The sequence below is a fragment of the Aethalodelphis obliquidens genome, unplaced genomic scaffold (genome assembly GCF_003676395.1).
Source record: "Aethalodelphis obliquidens isolate GAN/ISIS:26980383/991018 unplaced genomic scaffold, ASM367639v1 scaffold6, whole genome shotgun sequence".
NCBI lineage: Eukaryota > Metazoa > Chordata > Mammalia > Artiodactyla > Delphinidae > Aethalodelphis > Aethalodelphis obliquidens.
Window position 1 is genome coordinate 33,309,846 of NW_020837950.1, and position 17,623 is coordinate 33,327,468.

Genomic DNA, 17,623 nt, shown 5'->3' on the forward strand with positions numbered 1-17,623 from the left:
TTAAGGAATTTCCATACTGTTATCCATAGTGGCTGTATTGATTTACATTCCCACCAACAGTGAAAGAGGGTCCCCTTTTCTCCACAATCTCTCCAGCATTTATTGTTTGTAGATTTTTTGATGATGGCCATTCTGACTGGTGTGAAGTGATACCTCATTGTAGTTTTGATTTGCATTTCTCCAAAGATTAGTGATGTTGAGCATTCTTTCATGTGTTTGTTGGCAATCTATATATATTCTTTGGAGAAATATCTATCTATATCTTCTGCCCATTTTTGGATTGGGTTGTTTGTTTTTTTGATATTGAGCTGCATGAGCTTCTTGTAAATTTTGGAGATTACTCCTTTGTCAGTTGCTTCATTTGCAAATATTTCCTCCCATTCTGAGGGTTGTCTTTTCATCTTGCTTATGGTTTCCTTTGCTGTGCAAAAGTTTTAAGTTTCATTAGGTCCCATTTGTTTATTTTTGTTTTAATTTCCATTTCCCTAGGAGGTGGGTCAAAAAGGATCTTGCTGTGATTTATGTCATAGAGTGTTCTGCCTATGTTTTCCTCTAAGAGTGTTATAGTGTCTGGCCTTATATTTAGGTCTTTAATCCATTTAGAGTTTATTTTTGTGTATGGTGTTAGGGAGTGTTCTAATTTCATTCTTTTACATGTAGCTGTTCAATTTTCCCAGCACCACTTACTGAAGACACTGTCTTTTCTCCATTGTACATTCTTGTCTCTTTTATCAAAAATAAGGTGACCATATGTGCATGGGTTTATCCCTGGGCTTTCTATACTGTTCCATTGATCAATATTTCTGTTTTTGTGCCAGTACCATATTGTCTTGATTAATGTAGCTCTGTAGTATAGTCTGAAGTCCAGGAGCCTGATTCCTGCAGCTCCATTTTTCTTTCTCAAGATTGCTTTGGCTGTTCGGGGTCTTTTGTGTTTCCATACAAATTGTGAAATTTTTTGTTCTAGTTCTGTGAAAAATGCCATTGGTAGTTTCATAGGGATTGCATTGAATCAGTAGATTGCTTTGGGTGCATAGTCATCTTCACAATGTTGATTCTTCCAATCCAAGAAAGAGAGTGGTATATCTCTCCATCTATTTGTATCATCTTTAATTTCTTTCAACAGTGTCTTATAGTTTTCTGCATACTGGTCTTTTGTCTCCTTAGCTAGGTTTATTCCTGGGTAGTTTATTCTTTTTGTTGCAGTGGTAAATGGGAGTGTTTCCTTAATTTCTCTTTCAGATTTTTCACCATTAGTGTATAGGAATGCAAGAGATTTCTGTGCATTAATGTTGTATCCTGCAACTTTACCAAATTCATTGATTAGCTCTAGTAGTTTTCTGGTAGCATTTTTAGGATTCTCTATGTATGGTATCAAGTCATCTTCTGCAAACAGTGACAGTTTTACTTCTTCTTTTCCGATTTGGATTCCTTTTATTTCTATTTCTTGTCTGATTGCTGTGGCTAAAACTTCCAAAACTATGTTGAATAATAGTGGTGAGAGTGGGCAACCTTGTCTTGTTCCTGATCTTAGTGGAAATGGTTTCATTTTATCACCTTTGAGAACGATGTTGCCTGTGGGTTTGTCATATATGGCCTTTATTATGTTGAGGTAAGTTCCCTCTATGCCTACTTTCTGGAGAGTTTTTAATCATAAATTGGTGTTGAATTTTGTCAAAAGCTTTTTCTGCATCTATTGAGGTGATCATATGGTTTTACTCCTTCAATTTGTTAATATGGTTTATCACATTGATTGATTTGTGTATATTGAAGAATCCTTGCATCGCTGGGATAAACCCCACTTGATCATGGTGTATGATCCTTTTAATGTGCTGTTGGATTCTGTTTGCTAGTATTTTGTTGAGGATTTTTGCATCTATGTTCATCAGTGATAATGGCCTGTAGTTTTCTTTCTTTGTGGCATCTTGGTCTGGTTTTGGTATCAGGGTGATGATGGCCTCGTAGAATGAGTTTGTGAGTGTTCCTCCCACTGCTATATTTTGGAAGAGTTTGAGAAGGATAAGTGTTTGCTCTTCTCTAAATATTTGATAAAATTCACCTGCGAACCCATCTGGTCCTGGGCTTTTATTTGTTGGAAGATTTTTAATCACAGTCTCAATTCCATTGCTTGTGATTGGTCTGTTTATATTTTCTGTTTCTTCCTGGTTCAGTCTCAGAAAGTTGTGCTTTTCTAAGAATTTGTCCATTTCTTCCAGGTTGTCATTTTTTTGGCATATAGTTGCTTGTAGTAATCTCTCATGATCCTATGTATTTCTGCAGTGTCAGTTGTCACTTCTTTTCATTTCTAATTCTATTGATTTGAGTCTTCTCCCTTTTTTCTTGATGAGTCTGGATAATGGTTTATCAATTTTATTTATCTTCTCAAAGAACCAGCTTTTAAATTTATTGATCTTTACTATTGTTTCCTTCATTTCTTTTTCATTTATTTCTGATCTGATCTTTATTATTTCTTTTCTTCTGCTAACTTTTCGTTTTTTTAATTCTTCTTTCTCTAATTGCTTTAGGTGTAAGGTTAGGTTGTTTATTTGAGATGTTTCTTGTTTCTTGAGGTAGGATTGTATTGCTATAAACTTCCCTCTTAGAACTGCTTTTGCTGCATCCCATAGGTTTTGGTTTGTTATGTTTTCATTGTCATTTGTTTCTAGGTATTTTTTGTTTTCCTCTTTGATTTCTTCAGTGATCTCTTGGTTATTTAGTAGTGTATTGTTTTGCCTCCATGTGTTTGTATTTTTTACAGATTTTTTCCTGTAATTGATATCTTGTCTCCTAGCATTATGGTCAGAAAATATACTTGGTATGATTTCAATTTTCTTAAATTTACCAAGGCTTGATTTGTGACCCAAGATATGATCTATCCTGGAGAATGTTCCATGAGCACTTGATAAGAAAGTGTATTCTGTTGTTTTTGGATGGAATGTCCTAAAAATATGAATTAAGCCTGTCTTGTTTAATGTATCATATAAAGCTTGTGTTTCCTTATTTATTTTTATTTTGGATGATCTGTCCATTGGTGAAAGTTGGGTTTTATAGTCCCCTACTATGAACGTGTTACTGTTGGTTTCCCCTTTTATGGCTGTTAGCATTTGCCTTATGTATTGAGTTGCTCCTATGTTGGGTGCATAAATATTTACAATTGTTATATCTTCTTCTTGGATTGATCCCTTGATCATTATGTAGTGTCCTTCTTTGTCTCTTGTAATTGTCTTTATTTTAAAGTCTATTTTGTATTATATGAGAATTGCTACTCCAGCTTTCGTCTGATTTCCATTTTCATGGAATATCTTTTTCCATCCCCTCACTTTCAGTTGTATGTGTCCCTAGGTCTGAAATGGGTGTCTTGTAGACAGCATATATACAGGTCTTGTTTTTGTATCCATTAAACCAGTCTATGTCTTTTGGTTGGAGCATTTAATCCACTTACATTTAAGGTAGTTATCGAAATGTATGTTCCTGTTACAATTTTCTTAATTGTTTTCGTTTCATTATTGTAGGTCTTTTCCTTCTCTTGCGTTTCCTTCCTAGAGAAGTTCCTTTAGCATTTGTTGTAAAGCTGGTTTGGTGGTGCTGAATTCTCTTAGCTTTTGCTTGTCTGTAAAGGTTTTAATTTCTCTGTCAAATCTGAATGAGATAGAGTAGAATAATCTTGGTTGTAGGTTTTTCCCTTTCATCACTTTAAATATGTCCTGCCACTCCCTTCTGTCTTGCAGAGTTTCTGCTGAAAGATCAGCTGTTAACCTTATGGGGATTCCCTTGCATGTTGTTTGTTGTTTTTTCCTTGCTGCTTTTAATATTTTTTCTTTGTATTTAATTTTTGATAGTTTAATTAATATGTGTCTTGGTGTGTTTCTCCATGGATTTGTCCTGTATGAGACTCTCTGTGCTTCCTGGACTTGATTGACTACTTCCTTTCTCATATTAGGGAAGTTTTCAACTATAATCTCTTCAAATATTTTTCTCAGTCCCTTTCTTTTTCTCTTCTTCTTCTGAGACCCCTATAATGCGAATGTTTGTGTGTTTAATGTTGTCCCAGAGGTCTCTGAGATTGTCCTGAATTCTTTTCATTCTTTTTTCTTTATTGTGCTCTGTGGTAATTATTTCCAGTATTTTATCTTCCAGGTCACTTATCCTTTCTTCTGCCTCAGTTATTCTTCTATTGATTCCTTCTAGAGAATTGTTAATTTCATTTATTGTGTTGTTCACCATTGTTTGTTTCATCTTTAGTTCTTTTAGGTCCTTGTTACACGTTTCTTGTATTTTCTCCATTCTATTTCCAAGATTTTGGCTCATCTTTACTATCATTACTCTGAATTCTTTTTCAGGTAGACTGCTTATTTCCTCTTCATTTTTTTGGTGTGGTGGGCTTTTACCTTGCTTCTTCATCTACTGGGTTTTTCTCTGTCTTCTCATTTTGCTTAACTTACTGTGTTTGTGGTCACCTATTCGCAGGGCAGGTCATAGTTCCCATTGTTTTTGGTGTCTGCTCCCAGTGGCTAAGGTTGGTTCAGTGGGTTGTGTAGGCTTCCTGGTGGAGGGGACTGGTGCCTGTGTTCTGGTGGATGAGGCTGGATCTTGTCTTTCTCGTGGGCAGGACTGTATCCGGTGGTGTGTTTTGGGGTGTCTGTGACCTTATTATGCTTTTAGGCAGCCTCTCTGCTAATGGGGGGGGGGGTTGTGTTCCTGTCTTGCTAGTTGTCTGGCATAGGGTGTCAAGCACTGTAGCTTGCTGGTCATTGAGTGGAGCTGGGTCTTAGCAGTGAGATGGTGATCTCTGGGAGAGCTTTTGCCGTTTGATATTACATGGAGCCAGGAGTTCTCTGGTGGACCAATGTCCTGAACTCGGCTCTCCCAACTCAGAGGAACAGGCCTGACACCCGGCCGGAGCACCAAGACCCTGTCTGCCACACGGCTTAGAAGTAAATGGAAAAAAAGAAGAAACAAGGAATGAAATAAATAAATAAAATAAAATAAAAAGTTATTAAAGTAAAAAATAAAAAAGTAATAAAAAAGAGAAAAAAAGAAAATGAAAGAAAGAAAAAACAGAGCAACCAAACCAAAAAACAAATCCACCAATGATAACAAGTGCTAAAAACTATACTAAAAAAATAAAAAATAAAAATGGACAGACAGAACCCTAGGACAAATGGTAAAAACAAACCTATACAGACAATATCACACAAAGAAGCATACACATCTCACAAAAAGAGAAAAAGGAAAAAAATACATATATTAAAAAAAAAGGGAGCAACCAAATCAATAAACAAATCTACCAGTGATAATAAGCTCTAAATACTAAACTAAAATAAATACAAAACCAGAAACAAATTAGATGCAGAACACAAACCCCAAGTCTACAGCTGCTCCCAAAGTCCACCGTCTCAATTTTGCAATGATTCGTTATCTATTCAGGTATTCCAGAGATGCAGGGTACATCAGGTTGACTGTGGAGATTTAATCTGCTGCTTCTGAGGCTGTTGGGAGAAATTTCCCTTTCTCTTCTTTGTTCACACACCTCCTGGGGTTCAGCTTTGCATTTGGCCCCGAATTTAAATTTTGGCCTTTGCTTGTAGGTCTCCTGAGGGCGTCTGTTCTTCACCCAGACAGGAGGGGGTTAAAGGAGTGGCTGATTTGGAAGCTTTGGCTCACTCAGGCCGGGGGGAGGGAGGGGTGCGGATGCCGGGCGAGCCTGCGGCGGCAGAGGCCGGCGTGACGTTGCAACAGCCTGAGGCGCGCCCTGTGTTCTCCTGGGGAAGTTGTCCCTGGATCATAGGACACTGGCAGTGGCAGGCTGCACAAGCTCCCGGGAGGGGAGGTGTGGATAGTGACCTGTGCTCGCACACAGGCTTCTTGGTGGCTGCAGCGGCAGCCTTAGCGTCTCATGCCCGTCTTTGGTGTCCGCGCTGGTAGCCACGGCTTGCACCCATCTCTGGAGCTCGTTTAGGCAGTGCTCTGAATCCCCTCTCCTCGTGCACCCCGAAACAATGGTCTCTTGCCTCTTAGGCAGTTCCAGACTTTTTCCCAGACTCCCTTCCGGCTAGATGTGGCACACTAGACCCCTTCCAGCTGTGTTCAGGCAGCCAACCCCAGTCCTGTCCCTGGTATCTGACCTCCGAAGCCCGAGCCTCAGCTCCCAGCCCCCATCTGCCCCGGTGGGTGAGCAGACAAGGCTCTCAGGCTGGTAAGTGCTGGTTGGCACCAATTTTCTTTGTGGGAATCTCTCCACTTTGCCCTCCGCACCCCGTTGCTGCACTCTTCTCTGTGGCTCCGAAGCTTCCCCCCCCGTCACCCCCTGTCTCTACCAGTGAAGGGGCTTCCTAGTGTGTGGAAACCTTTCCTCCTTCACAGCTCCCTCCCAGAGGTGCAGGTCCTGTCCCTGTTCTTTTGTCTCTGTTTTTTCTTTTTTCTTTTGCCCTACCCAGGTATGTGTGGAGTTTCTTGCCTTTTGGGAAGTCTGAGGTCTTCTGCCAGCGTTCAGTAGGTGTTCTGTAGGAGTTGTTCCACATGTAGATGTATTTCTGATGTATTTGTGGGGAGGAAGGTGATCTCTACATTTTACTCCTCTGCCATCTTGAAGGTCTCTTGAAGCATATCATTCTTATAGCCATGAAGTTAAAAAAATCAAAACCTTCAAGAGCGGTCTTTAATTTTATTGTACATATTTGCAGAGATGCCCACTACAAATTCCAGTTATTGGTTAAACCAATAGCAACTCAAGTTTGTTAAGGAAATTAAAAGGTTAGAACATAAAAATCTAAAACACACTCAGGGTTTTTTGGGTTGTAGTTTTTTTTTTTATATATTATGATGTATAGACACAACATAACACTTATCATTGTGACTATTTTTAAGTATACCATTCAGTGGCATTAAGTACATTCACAATGTTGTGCAACCAACACCACTATCCTTCTCTAGAATGTTTTCATCATCCCAAATAGAAATTCTGTACTCATTAAATTGAGGGGGTAGTTTTAACTTTCTACCTCTCCATAATTTAGGCCCATCCCAGGCATGAAATTGCTCAGTTGACTTGAATTTTTTTTTTTCTATAAAAGACATTTAACAACAAATCTTGAGAAATATCCAAGACCCCCAAAGACTTCACTCAGGGTTTTTTAAAGGCTTATTCCCAGTACTGCAACCTCATGCCACCAACAGACCTAAAACACCTCTGTCTTCTGCATGGCCCCCTTTGACCTGATGGCCTGATGAAGAGGGTGGCTTATAATCATTGGCTTGGGGCAATCTGGTTTATAGTCCCCAAGCCTAGTGAAAACTCAGGAACTTCAGACTGAGGTATACATTCTTGGTCAAAATGGGACTCACCATAAAGGATTGTAAAATCAAGCCTAAATTTTCCCTTTAAAAAACATGCTCAAAACCACATATTTTGAATGTTCATAACAAAGTTATACGGTATGGTATTTGTGGCCTGAAAGTAGCTAATTTAGTGCTGGGGAACAGTTTACTTATGTATAGCATCTGAATGCTACGAAGTTGAGAGAATACGTGAAAATGCACAGGGAGCTACAGTGTAAAAGTAAGTTATTAGCATATTAATAGAAGTTTGAAACTAAGAAGACTGTGGGGTCTTATAAAGACATCCTGGTTAACCCCTGCATCCTAATATCTCCGATGCTGACTTCTCACTTTCTATGGTGGAGTATTGAAGATTCAAGTCTGAGATATTCCCTGTGTTCATGATAGGTCTTCTGGGTACTGGAGTATTAGGCCTGGGATCTGGTGGTAATAATTATTTCAATATATTTCCTTTAGTAGATAACAGTATGGTTTAACATGCATCAGAATCACCTGGAAACCTTGTGAAAACACAGTTTTCTGGGCCCTAACCCAGAATTTCTGATTCAGCAGGTCTCAGTAGAACCTGAGAATTTCCAACAAGTTCTCCAGGGATGCTGATGGTGCTGGTCCTGGGGTTACACTTTGAGACCCATCTCTGTAAAGTATAGGAAATAAATAAATAGCAAACTTAAAGTATTTTTATTAAATTACAAATTTCTAAAAAAAAGATGAACATATATATGTGTGTTTATGAACTGATTATATGTATAGATTTATAAACGTTATATAACTTTTAGGGATCACATATGAATGACTAGAGATGTAATTCTACCAGATCTGGAGGGCCTCAGATGGCCTCAGACGGCCTTGACTTTATCTCAAACTATAGGGAATATCCACAGTTCCTTTGGGAGGCTCTGTGAGGCCTTCAAAGACAGCAGGTGGCCTAGGAGCAGCTGAAATCAAGGGCCAAGGAGAGATCTGGGTGTCTGTGCCAGGGAGAGGGGGTGTGCCAGCAGTGGACAAAAAAGATACACTGAGGTTACAGATAAAGGCTCCGAACCAGAAGCCATGCAGGCAGGCACTGTGCAGAGTGTCCCCTACAGGCAGCTTCTGGTAATGAGCTCCTGAGTGGCCAATGGCGATGCGTTGGGCGGGTGAACCATATGAAATCGCCAAAATCAGGACAAATACCTGCAATTTCATATCGTCCAACCTAATAAATATCTACAGAGACTTCATGATTCTCCTGATCATTCCATGTCAGTCAGGAGATGTACATTCCACATGGTGCAGTGTGTGTGTCACATGTCAACCTCAGTTATGTTTGGAGCATCTGCTCACCTGGGACACTGGTCGTTGGGTGTCACATTCCCCGCAAGGCTCAACTCTGGGACCAGCGTGGGCTCCCCGGGCCTCCTCCGGCTCTGGGCTGCTCTCTCCCTCACCTGTTGCTCTATCACAGCCCGATCTGTGGGTTCTGGAGGGACAGGTTTCACGGGCTCCTCCCCGGGATCTGGCTCCTTCATCTCATCAGGATGTTCTTCGACAGCTTGTTTGTTTTTCTTCTTTTTGGCCCTCTGTTGGGTAAGAGGCAACCTTATGTCAAACAGGAATTTTGGAATTTCTTTAAAAAGCACAGTCTTCAGAATCAGATAGACGTGGATGCAAACCCAGCTCCACCTCAACCAGCTGTGTGCACTCAGGCAGCTCACTAAGCCATTTGACCTGTCCATGCCTCAGTTTTCTCGTCTACAAAGTGGGAACAATTATAGGAAACTTTTTCCAGGTCTCTTGAAATGAGGTAATGTCTGGAAAGAACTTATCACAGTGCCTGGTCCCTAGAGAGAGCTTAAAAAAGTTAACTATTCATCTGCTCATTAGTATTGGCTCTAAAGACCAAGGATACATCTCTTTTTGGCTGCACACGCAGCATGCGGGAGTTCCCCAACCAGGAATCGAACCTGTGCCCCCTACGGTGGAAGCACAGAGTCTTAACCACTGGACCACCAGGGAAATCCCAAGGATACATCTTGAAATTAAAGTAAGGCTTGTGAATACAACTGACACTGCAGGTCACCTTGATCTATTACTTGTTGTCCCTGGATTACTTATTACTTATTGTCCCAGTTTTGCAAGGTCATATGTATAAAGTTATATAATTTTCTGGGGGAAGCCCAGAAGCACCAATACCCTACATTAGATAGGGTAAGCCATGTAAAATAGTAAAATACGTATCACAGAGCTTGACAGGCACATGAGCGATTACCAGGTTATTGCTGGTTCATTCAAACAGCCCCAGGATGACACAGAGAACTGTTTTTGGAAAAACCTTTCTCTGGTATCAGCAGGCTGGGTGGCTTTTTCAACAAGTGCATTAATCAGTTCATTCTCTCATCCTTTTGTCCCCTAGCGAGGGGGCTGGGAGGGAGACAGAGCACAGCAGGCAGGGGACCCCAGTCTGTGTGCCCAGTTTCCCTCCTCCTGTCTCAAGGTGCCTCTACCCAGACCCTTCCTGTCCCCCAGGTCAGCTCTGTTCAAGGCTGTTTACAGACCTGGGCTTTCTTCCAGGCTTTCCACTGCTGCTGTGCACTTCTGTATTCCTCGATCTTCTGTTCGTACTCTTCCATGTGCTCTTCCAACAATTCACTTATCTCGGCCTGAATTTCTGCTTCATATGCTTCTTCATCAGCTTTCTGGTCAACTTTTTCCCTTTAAAATAATTTATAGCACCTTAGTTATTTCTTGAAATTAAGTGATAGAGTAATAATAGCAGCAAATACCTGTATTGGGCTTGTGTGTGGCAGCTCCTCTCCTACAAGCTTTGCACAGGTGAGCTCACAACCGTGTGAGGCAGATACTGTTACCTTCAGCATTTTATACACTAGGAGACTGCAGCACAGAGAGGTTAAGTAACTTTCCCAAGAACACACAGCTGGTGAATGGAAGAGCTGGAATATGAGCCCAATCTATTTACACTAAGCCACAAAGCCACGCTGAGTTAGATGATCCAGATGGCACCCTGACGCAGTGCCTGCAAATTCTCAGCTGACAGAGGCAGCAGTTTCATTGTAGTTATTTTGTTAATTCTTCAGGTCTCGGAGGAACCACTTCATTATGCTGCTACCAAATCCCTGAAGCTACTTTTTTGACTTTGGATTGACAATTTGAATTTTTCTTTGATGATTCTGCTGACAGTGCATTAATGTTCAGCCTGACCCAGAGCAGTGCTTCCCGCAGTGTGTTCTGTAGAGTTCTGGTTCTATGAGGTGCCCTCCAAAAAAAGGTGCTGTGGCCAAGTCAACACAAGATTGAACAAATGTGAAGTTTCCATGTCGCTTTGTAAAGGGCTTTGCAGAGCCCTTTACATGCGGATGGGCAGTGTGACTCCCCAGGAGGGTGGGGGAGGGCAAGCATGGTATCCAGCACATCCCACCCAGCACTTCAGAGTTGTTTCAACCCATCCCCTGTGCTTATCTCCTAATGCGATCAGTATGGTCTGGCCTGCAAGTTCTACTCTCCTAAAGTTCCAGCTCCTTTTTAGAGAAACTTAGCCTAGAGCTGACCAATGTTTGCATATGTACACGTGTGGCCTGGTGGGTTAGCAGTTAACAGGCCCCCAAGGCGCAGACTCTTACAAAGCTACTACTGAAGAAATCACTTGGGAAACACCTGAAATTTATATACATCAGAGAAATTTGGCCCCCAAGTTATGTTCCATCTCTGATATATATTCATTCGCTTTTCTCCTTGTTAATCAGAGGCATGAATAAACTAGTTGAAATTTAAATATTTTTGCAGGAAGAAATAATGCTGTATCATAAGGTAGCTAGATGAATCAAGAATGTGAAGAAAGGGCACTCCAAAAGAATTTAGGACACAGCTACTTATGGGTGGAAATGATGTGAAGTATCACAAAAAGGAAGTTTGTAACCTAGAGGTGACCTTAACGGTAAATTTCCTATAAATTTTTGTTTATCCTAAACTTAAGGAAGGAAGGAGAAAACAATCTTGTAACTATTTATGTTCTGCTTCTGGATGGAAGGGATGGCCTGGAAGATGGAATATGGAAGCCAAAAAAACACTGGGATTTCTGGAAGACATCCACGATTTCTGTGGTACAGACTATCTGAATTTGTTTTTATATTATATATTTTATATTAATTGAGCAGATACTACATGGCAGGTGTGCTGTCTGGGACCAGATACCCAGTGGTGACAAGATCCCTGCCCTCATAAAGCACAGTCTTGTGTTTGTCATGGAAACTGCAGAATGTTTTCTCAGTTTTATGATAATTACAACCCCCCAGCATCACAATTTGCAGCTATCTTTGGCTAAAAACTGACTGTTTTCAAAGCACAGTATCAGATAATTGCCCTCATGTGTCACTTTTCCTGTAGATGTATGGGCACATCACTTATGCAGATGAAACAAACAGGAAGGGACCAAAACCAGCAGCAGAGATGCTCTTGAATTAATATGCAGAACATGGTTTTGTTGTGATAACTGTACTCTTAATTATGTACCAAAGTCTAGTCAGTTCAACTGCATAAATATTATCAAAGCATACTTTCTCCACACCACACACAAAGATCAATTCCAAATTGAATTTGGAATTTGAAAGATTAATCTTCATTAATATGAAGATTACAGGAGACAATATAGTAGTATATCTACTTGATTCAGGGGAAGGATTTCTTCAAACAAAAAGCACTGATCAGAAAAGAAAAGACTAATATATTCTACCTCTTTAAAATTAAGAATTACTATTCTTCAAAAAGCAGCAAACTACTAAAAAGACAACTACAGAAGATTTCTGCAACACACGTCGACAAAGGTCTCATGTTCAGGATATATACCAAACTTCTACAAATTATGGAAAAGATAAAAGGACAAACAATCCAGTTCAAAAATTGGCAAAAGTCTTGAACAGACACTTTGAAAAAGAGGAATTCAAAATGGCCAATTCATGCATAAGAAATATAAATTAAAACACGCCATCAGATTGGCAAAATGTTAATGTTTGACAACATCAGGTGATAGGGCTGATATGGGTGACGTGGACCCATAGGAACACTGGTCAAACTGAAAGTCAGCACAAACACTCTGGAAAAGTGTCTGCAACCAGCATATAAGTATTTGGAGGAGCACATCCCCTAAGACTCGACAATTCCACTTCCAGGTATATTTCTGGAAAACTTAGGCACACATACCCTAAAAAGACACATACAAAAACGTCTATAAAAGTGCCGTCTGATTTCATTGTCTGTGTCCCCTTCACTCCCAAACTGGAAGCTCTGGGAGGAAAGAGATGATGTGTATCTCCTTCATCAGCGTAGCCCAAGAGTCTAGCACAACGCATGACAGAGTGGGCACTTAAGAAATGATGAATTGTACTTGAAAACTGAGTAACATTTTTATAACAATTTTGAGAAATAAAATTCATTCTTTTAAAATGTAAAAAAAAAAAAAGAAGTGCTGTCTATAACAGCTGAAAAATGGAATCAACTCAAATGTCAATCAACAGTAAAACAGACAAATTTTGTTATATTCATATAATGAAGTGTTATAAAGCAAAGAGAATTAACTACAACTGTGTGCCGAAAAGGAGATGATCTCCAGTGGTATTGAAGGAAAGAAACAGGTGTGTGTTCACTAAAGCATACACACAATATACTTTCACTTATGGAAAAGTCAGATACAGGCAATATTAGACTAAGTGTTAGAGATTACACATAGATGGCAAAGCTATCAACTAAAAGCAAGGAAACGCTGATCATAAAAGTCCAGAAAATGGTTACTTCTGGGACAGAGGACATGTAATTGGGGTTAGGAACATGGGGGATGCTCAGATACTAGTAATGTTCTAGTTCTTAACTTGGGGAGTTGCACATGGTTATTCATTTGTAATTATTATTTTTAAAATTATTTAAAAAATTGTATCTATGTTTAATACATTTCCCCCTATGCATGATATAACCCAATAAAACAATTTTTGAAAAAAGCCTACTTTCTCAAAACAAGTTTCAAGGGTGTATTTGTAAACCTCTGGAACTCTCGAAGGGATTTCATCTCTTTCCAGACTTTTATGATGGTCTTAAGCAATGTTCGATCTTTTTCTTGTTCAGCATCACGCAGTTTTCTTGTTTGCCTACAAGATATAATACATGGATATATATTTTAAAGTTATTCAGGTGTGTTTGCAAATTAGGAAAAGAAACTAGTAATGCTATAGTGATTGTATAGTTAATTTCACAGCTATGATATTTCTTTAGTACTAGAAAACCAAAAATATGAATGCAAATTTGAAGTCAATAGGATGCTGGTTTGTTTTTATAGGTTATTTGATTTTGTTTTCTCTAGTAGAATCTGACTTCAATTAAACTAAATTACCATTTAAAATTCTCATTAATACTGTGCAATCTTAAACAGCCACTTTTGAAATTATAAAAATAAGGGGCCCAGTAAATGTAGTTCTCATGGACTAAACTATGATAAACAGGAAATTATGTTGCTGTGCCAGTTAACAAGTATATTAAAGTCTGCCTGTGTTAACACTAATCACCAGTCCTACGTTTAGGAGATGAAGTAATGTTACTACATCCCTTGGTGAGTTTTCAGTGCTGACTAGATTAGCGATATTTTTGGCTTGCTTTGAAGAGGCTTCTTTTGAAAATGCTTTCATTGTGATTGATATTATTTAAAGTGTTTGGGAATTATTTAATGCCTTACTTTAAGCCCCCTCTACAAATAATAGCCAAATATACTCTATTATACCATTAGTTAGTTAATTAATTAGATTTTTTTTTTCTTGGGCAAGTATCAGGTGTCATTCCAGGGGATTCAGAAGTGGTTCCTAGGAGATAGTAGGTGTCTCTGTTCTCAGGGAGTTTATAGCTTGGCTCAGGAGACAGACACATAGATAAATGACTGACAGAGTGCCCTAGGAAACCATAGCCACAGTGTTTCATGAATCATCACCTCCTGAACTCCAGAAGGAAGGCCTGTGTCTGGAAGTTGGTTGTGCTTGTGATGACTTAGTCTGGAGATGGTGCAGAGAAACACAGAGGTCTAGGTTTCTGATCATTCAGTTGGTGTCATGGAAAAGGAAGCTGGTAGAAGCTGATGGCCAGTTAGTGGTTGGGTAGCCAAGATTTGGGACTCTCGGAAGACCTTAGAAAAGCTAGGAGGCAATGAACTAGAATAAGAAACATTCTTCTTGAGGAGCAGTAAAGCATTCTGGTTAAGGGCACAGATGTGGGAACCAAGATACCCAGATTTAAATCCTGGTTCTAGCCAGCCTTGGGCAAACTATTTTACTTCTCCATGCCTTATCTGAAAGTAGAGATGATAACAGAATTTATTTCACAGGCTTGTTGGGAGGAGTAAACGAGTTAATTAATACTAGAACCATGTCTGACATCTGGTAAGTGGTCCACAAATATTATCTGTCATTACCTAGTGATCTGTTCTTCTCTTATGCCTTTAGCAGCTATCTCTCCTGCCTCCTTTAAAAAACACTGCAATATAAAATTATTTTACTGAGTTATATGACACCTTAAGCCTTTCTGATATATTTTCTACTTCCTTTTTTAGTCCCTGACAAGATAGTTTCTCAGAAATGCTAAAAAGAACGCTTAGCAAGTAAAATTTGACCTCTGAGCTAGAGAAGCAAAGAATCGCGAAAGAATATTTAATTAGATTGTTGCCAGACTATGGAGGAAGAGGAAAAGGCAACTATGATTAGGGAGCTGGGTAACACTTTTCTTTTTCTTTTTAAATCTATTTATTTATTCTTGGCTGTGTTGGGTCTTAGTTTCTGTACGAGGGCTTTCTCTAGTTGTGGCGAGCGGGGGCCACTTTTCATCACGGTGCGCGGGCCTCTCACCATCGTGGCCTCTCTTGTTGCGGAGCACAAGCTCCAGACGCACAGGCTCAGTAGTTGTGGCTCAGGGGCCCAGTTGCTCCGCGGCATGTGGGATCTTCCCAGACCAAGGCTCGAACCCATGTCCCCTGCATAGGCAGGCAGATTCTCAACCACTGCACCACCAGGGACGCCCAAGGGTAACACTTTTCTGAAGCCTGATGTAGATGGAGTCTGGAGTGTGGAAAGGAGTCCAGCCCAGAGGTGAAACTTTGGAAGCCACGTTGGCATCTAGATGATATTTAAAACCACAGGACTGGATTCATCTCAGGAGAAAATGCAGATTAACAAAAGATTAAAAACAAAAAAATCCTGGGAGGAACTCTGAACATTTAGAAGCTGGGCAAAGAAGGAAGATTAGGCAAAGGATAGTGGGAAGGACAGGTGGCCGAAGAGGGGTGAGGGCGTCTGAGAGAGGGTGGTGTGTGGCACCCTGTGGGGACAGTGCCCAATGCCAAGTACCAGGGGGGCTGAGAGGTCCCCTTCTGCTTAGCAACATGGAGGTTCCCCAGGACTGTGGCAAGATCAGCCTCAGGGCAAAGGTGGGCGCAGGAAAGAGGCTAGACTGGACAGTGAAGGGGAGGGGAGGGAGTAGAGACAGCAGTACTTACCAAATTTACATTTAAAATACTTATTAGTAAATACTTGCCAGAAGTTTGGCTGTGAAGGGAAATACAGGGATAAAGTGGTAGCTGGATGGGGATCTGAGATCCTAGACTTGTTATTTGTTCAAGATTGAGCATATGTGAGGGTGAAGATCCAGGAGAGGGTTAAATAAAGTGTTCCCCTGTATTGCACAAACACCCATGTTTCCTTTCTTAATACAGCCTGGTTCCAGTGCAGAGGACGAGCAATGTGGTCATGATGCCACTTACGGAAAATAAGATGGAAAATGCGTCACTGGCTGAGGTTAGCTGCCCCAACCTGGGACCTATCAGATACCCAGGGGTGGGCTCCAAGGCAGCTGGCTCATCAGCAGCTCCCAGGGGGCTTCAGGGAACAGGTCCGCTTGATGAGATATCCAGGAATAGACCATCTGCTTAGAATTTGCTTTTCCACCATGTGAAAAGTCAGTAAAGGACTAAAGTCCACTCTTTCACTGCATCAGAAATGCTGAATCTCAGTGGTTTCCATCTCCAGGGGTGGCAGGATGTTTGCAATGGGTCTGCGATCCATGGGTCCACCTGGCATGGTCTGTAGGACTCACACACGATTCTGCTACTGTTTCTCAAATACTGATTAATAAATGCAATTTCATATCAAACCTTCATTGTATCCAGAGTAGCTTTTTGTCACTTTTTCTTACTCAGTGTATACTAAAACAAAAATTACTTTCACGAGGAGGAGGCAATGTGCTTTTCTTTTAACATAAATAAGAATTTTCATTTTTAAACATACTCCTCACACTTTTACAACTATAGTATACAAACATCACTAATTTTCACTTTGGTAGGAGAATTTCCAACTCAAGGGCAGATTGTGAAGAGAAAAGTATACATTTAAATTCCTTGAATAGATAACTAATAAGGACCTACTGGATAGCACAGGGAACTCTACTTAATACTCTGTAATGATCTATATGGGAAAACAATCTGAAAAAGAGTGGATATATGTATATGTGTAACTGATGCACTTTGCTGTACAGCAGAAAATAACATGACATTGTAAATCAACTATACTCCAATAAAAATTAAAAATGATAAACCCCTTGATTTATTAATTCCTGTTCTAAGAATTTATTCTGTGGAAATACTTATACAGGTACACAAATATATACATATAGGAGTGTTAGAGTACAACTTAAAGTAATAAAAAATAGGAATAATACAAACACCTATTAACGGGGAATGTAAAATCTATATAATGTCAGCTCTTAAACAATGATATAGACCTAGATGTACTATGATAGGAAAAGGTCTCAGATGCATTTCACATAAAAAAGCAAGCTGCAAGGTGGTAAATGCAATGTGATTCTTTAAAAAAGTAAAATATATACACGTAAACACATCTGTGTATATATATGTATACATACATGTATATATATGTGGAAGAACTAGCAAAAAACTGTTACCCATGATTTTCCCTGAGAAATAGGACCCTAGAATAAATGTTCACATTCTACATTGTATGTTTCCTTATTGTTTGGCAATGATCAGGGTTTTAATTTTTGAATATTAATTATGAAAAATTTCAAGATATAGAAGAGCACATATAATAAATAATATGACACTTACTAACATTTTTTCACATTTACTCAGAATTTTTGTTTGTTTGTTTTGCAATGTTAGAGTTCCATTTGAAGACCTCTCCATTCCATCCCCTTCTCTCCCTCCCTGGAGGAAGAAACTGGCATGTGTGTCTTTTCCGTCTGTATGTAA

General features: G+C 39.7%; 1 protein-coding gene and 1 long non-coding RNA gene across 15 annotated transcripts in view; one reads left to right on the forward strand and one right to left on the reverse strand.

The window, feature by feature from the left end:
* Window positions 1-17,623, forward strand: part of LOC113618934 (uncharacterized) — a 180,923-nt gene that overhangs the window by 68,153 nt on the left and 95,147 nt on the right. The window lies entirely within an intron of this gene.
* The window catches only part of CC2D2A (coiled-coil and C2 domain containing 2A), a 150,944-nt gene that overhangs the window by 62,127 nt on the left and 71,194 nt on the right, over window positions 1-17,623 (reverse strand). For all 13 annotated transcript variants that reach the window (XR_003432200.1, XR_003432201.1, XM_027103324.1 and 10 more), the window contains 3 exons: window positions 13,332-13,472; window positions 9,876-10,032; window positions 8,665-8,900 (listed from right to left, as the gene is read on the reverse strand). Coding sequence is in view for 11 of the 13 variants with exons in the window: in XM_027103324.1 (XP_026959125.1) it covers window positions 8,665-8,900; window positions 9,876-10,032; window positions 13,332-13,472 (534 nt within the window). In the remaining 2 variants the exon portion in view is untranslated. The remainder of the gene's footprint in view (window positions 1-8,664; window positions 8,901-9,875; window positions 10,033-13,331; window positions 13,473-17,623) is intronic.